The sequence below is a fragment of the Triticum dicoccoides genome, chromosome 5A (genome assembly GCF_002162155.2).
Source record: "Triticum dicoccoides isolate Atlit2015 ecotype Zavitan chromosome 5A, WEW_v2.0, whole genome shotgun sequence".
Taxonomy (NCBI): Eukaryota; Viridiplantae; Streptophyta; class Magnoliopsida; order Poales; family Poaceae; genus Triticum; species Triticum dicoccoides.
This window is the reverse complement of record NC_041388.1, coordinates 902309-906396: the sequence shown is the minus strand read 5'-3', so window position 1 is coordinate 906396 and position 4088 is coordinate 902309. Positions and strand designations below refer to the sequence as shown.

General features: G+C 42.7%; 1 protein-coding gene across 1 annotated transcript in view; it reads right to left on the bottom strand.

The window, feature by feature from the left end:
- Positions 1 to 620, bottom strand: part of LOC119298701 (actin-11-like) — a 1281-nt gene extending 661 nt beyond the window's left edge. The window contains exon 1 of the mRNA XM_037575994.1: positions 56 to 620. Coding sequence (XP_037431891.1) covers positions 56 to 535 — 480 coding nt within the window. The 5' untranslated portion in view covers positions 536 to 620. The remainder of the gene's footprint in view (positions 1 to 55) is intronic.
- Positions 621 to 4088: the final 3468 nt, after the last annotated feature.

Below are 4088 nucleotides of genomic sequence, written 5' to 3'. Positions count from 1 at the left end.
TTTTTTTTTTCGATCATCATGATCACGGTGGACACGATGAATGAAAGAAAGAAACGAGAAGAAGATGTAATGCGTACGTACCGGTGGTTCGCCCGGAGGCGTAGAGGGAGAGCACGGCCTGGATGGCGACGTACATGGCGGGGGTGTTGAAGGTCTCGAACATGATCTGGGTCATCTTCTCACGGTTGGCCTTGGGGTTGAGGGGCGCCTCGGTGAGCAGGACGGGATGCTCCTCGGGGGCCACGCGGAGCTCGTTGTAGAAGGTGTGATGCCAGATCTTTTCCATGTCGTCCCAGTTGGAGACGATGCCGTGCTCGATGGGGTACTTGAGGGTGAGGATACCACGCTTGGACTGCGCCTCGTCGCCCACGTACGCGTCCTTCTGCCCCATGCCCACCATGACCCCCGTGTGCCGCGGCCGCCCCACGATGCTGGGGAACACCGCCCGGGGCGCGTCGTCGCCGGCGAACCCGGCCTTCACCATACCTGTCCCGTTGTCGCACACCAGCGGCTGGATGTCCTCGCCGTCGGCCATCTTCGATCTCTTCTTCTTCCTCCTCCTCTCTTGTTGTTGATTCTTGTTTGTGGTTGCTTCTTGGATCTAACACAAGGGAGTGCCTCCTTCTGTGAAGGATGGATCCGAGGCAGGTAATATTTATGGGGTGTGGAAGCGGAGGCCCGCACTCGTCGCGCGCGCATCGCCTCCATGGAAGAGGGTCCTCAGCCTCACAAATCCATGCATCACCACGGGACTCTCTTTTAACTTTTTCCTTCTTCTCTTTTCTTTTGAGCAGTTCCATGCATACGCTTTTCACCTCCACACCAACAAATTCATGCATGCATATGGTTTTCTCATCCACGAGTAGTATGCATATGCATGGTTTTCTTCTCTACAAGTCGTCTCTGCGTTGCTAGCTACGGGCTATAATGCATATATAAATAAACCAAACAAATGATTAAAGTCGTCTTTAAAGTCGGACGTGCTCGGATATCAAATGGGCGCCTAGTAGGCTCCCCAAAATTCAACAGTTTGTACAATCCGGTCTTCCCAAATACAAATCATATGCGAGGGAGAAATGTAGTTGTCCGGACTATCTGCCATGTTATCTCCAACACGCAGGCCTAACACAAAAAAAACCACCCCATGATGCACTCTTTTCCTGTCGGACCCTCCCCTTCGCGTTCGGTTTCCGCCATAGCGGGACACCCTTCTTAAAAGTTTGCTTCGACACGCCCCTCTTACAAGTTTGCACGGGTCTTAAAGTCACTTAAAAGGGGCATTCTCGTACATTTATGATCTACTAATTCTAATCCATATTCTCCCAATTAATAAAACAAGAGATCAGAACAATATAATCTTTTTGATTGAAGGGGTAAGTCTAATCTCCACCTTTAATTTGCATCGAAATATGCAAACTTTTCTACTCCCTCCATTCTAATATACAAAGCCTAATTCGTTTTTTGAGGACGGCTTTGACCATCGATAAGATTACTAATATATGAGATGTATGAAATGTTTCCCGTTGTAGCAGGACATTTTTCACCGGTGCTATATCCTTTAAAACCAGATGACGTCCGCCTCATCTTCGCCGTGCGTTGCAACAGGGACATTTTTTCATATTTACAATATAATAGTGTGGGTTAAACTACACATACTATTGTAACAAAACAAAGAATAACTATAGAGATCATTCTCGAATGTCCATTCAACTTTGCAAATGCAAGCAGTAAAATGTCATCGTTTTTAGGCTTTCTAATTGTATAACAACAACTGCCAATATTTTTCTCTCATTTGTCATATCTCGCATCTATTAAGTGTTTGCAACGCCTTGAGTTCAACATGGCAATGCCATGATGAAACGCCATCATATGTCTCCTGAATTCTACAACTGGTGAAACGAAAAAAAACGCACACACACACGCTCACACACACACACACACACATACACACACACACACACACACACACTGACGTGGGAGGCGTGTGGCAATCGTTTCGTCGGCGCCAACCAACACCACATCAACATCCCTGCCTTCGTCAGCGACGACTCATTTTCTTCTTCATCCTTCCTCACCAGCTTTAGTTCTCGTTCCTATTTATTTTCTAGAATACTCTCTCTTTCTTGTTTCACTTATAATTTCCTGGAAGACTCTTTCCTTCTCCAACACCATGAAACACTTGGCAGCTTTAGTTCTTTTTCCTTCATATTCTTATAACACTCTTCCTTTCTACTATAGCATGAACCACCTGGCCGATGTAGTGTCGTGTTGTCCTCGCCCGTGAACATTTCGGCAACCATCAACGTGTGGACATCCTGTAGAGCATGGTCGTCATCTATCTTAGTGAATGCTTGGTCGTCCATGTCACGAGCGCATGGTGGTCGTTGTCCATGTTCGCAAGCAGTGCTATACCATGTCGCTGAGAGCATGTTGACCATCCTTGCCCGCAAGCTCTTTCAAGATGATTTGGCACAATTAAATGTCTGCTAAATTAATTAATTACATAAGTAATTAAATGCCTACCTAACTCTCTGTGTGCCTAATTAACTACCAACCAAATCAATTAATTATGCCTAATTAGGAAAATCCCTGCTTCTAAATATTTGTAGGCATAATTAAATGTCTGCCTAATTAATTAATTTCATTAATGAATCAGATTCCAAATTGATTCGGTGCAAAAAAAATCATATTTTAAATGGACCTAATCAATTGCATATGTAACTAAATGTCTAGCTAATTAGTTGCATTAACGGTTTGATCTCCAAATTGATTTGTGCTTGATTTCCAAATTATTTTCTTATGAATGGCTGCTACGAACGATGACTACCTAAAAATTCTCTTTGATAATATAGATATTACGCATTTGATGTGCCTCTTGCAATGGATTCATTTATGCAAGGCCTACAGAGTATTGTAGATACATTTACCTAACGAATTTCTTGATGATTGAATGGACACACTTAATTTGAGGATGTAGATTGTCTGGCTCTCTGTATGACTGACAAGAAATATAATATGACGGTGTCCACGAACGCTTGTACATGGCGGTCCGACGACCTGCCTGCCACCACGGAGGTGGGAGTGTGTAGGAAGAAAAACCCAGCATGGAGAGGTGGTGGTGGAAGGTGAAGGCGAAAATAAACCATGTGTAACAGCCTACCAACTCATATTTAATAGTAGAGATGTATGAGATTTTAAGATAAAAAGTATATATGTGATTTGGTAAGATAAAAAAGGATATGTTATTTTTGTTGTATTAGAAAAATTGTGATTGTCCTTTAATAGTAAAAATAATGATAACAATAAATGGCAGTACATTGAGGAATATCTTACTTTGTTTTGGATGGCTATCGAGAAAAATCTTATATACGTCCTTTAGTAAGGTGATCTCACATATATGATGTGATTTCTGAATTCTTAATTACCTATTATTTACGTGATCAAAGTGAATCAACACCTGCCGGAGTAAGCATGAAACAAGACCCCCCCCCCCCTTTAATGAGATTTAGTTTTTAATGGGAGGGGGAAAATAAACGGGGTGATGGGAGGCGCGACAAAAAAACATCCTCGCATCCCTCGCTACATGGCAATTCATGACATTCGTGAGCACCCACTGAAGGCGCTCATGCTCTATCCAAAAGTGAGCTAGCTTAACTTCCTTTTCATTCTGATTGGACCATTTCCGCAACATTGAAACACTTCTCAAAAGTGGTCCTGCGATGATGAGTTGGTTAGGTTAATGTTGATGACATGGTCTAACCAATAAAATGTCTTGCTACCTACTACCTGCCTGCTGGTTTATTACCCCCCCCCCCTCTTGTATTTTGGGTCAGACTTTGCCCTTTGCAAGTGTCTTGTTACCTATAAAAAACTTATCATGGTCTAACAAATGAAATTGTCATTGTCTAAATAAGAAAAGTGTCATCCTACCTACAATAAAACTACCATGGATTAATTAACAAAATTACATAGTCTAAATAATAAAAGTGTCATGCTACTAAAACACTTTTTCAACAATTTGACGTGGCAAATTAGCTCTACTAGTAGAATGCTCGTGCGTTGCCACGGGCATTTAGATATTTTGCTGG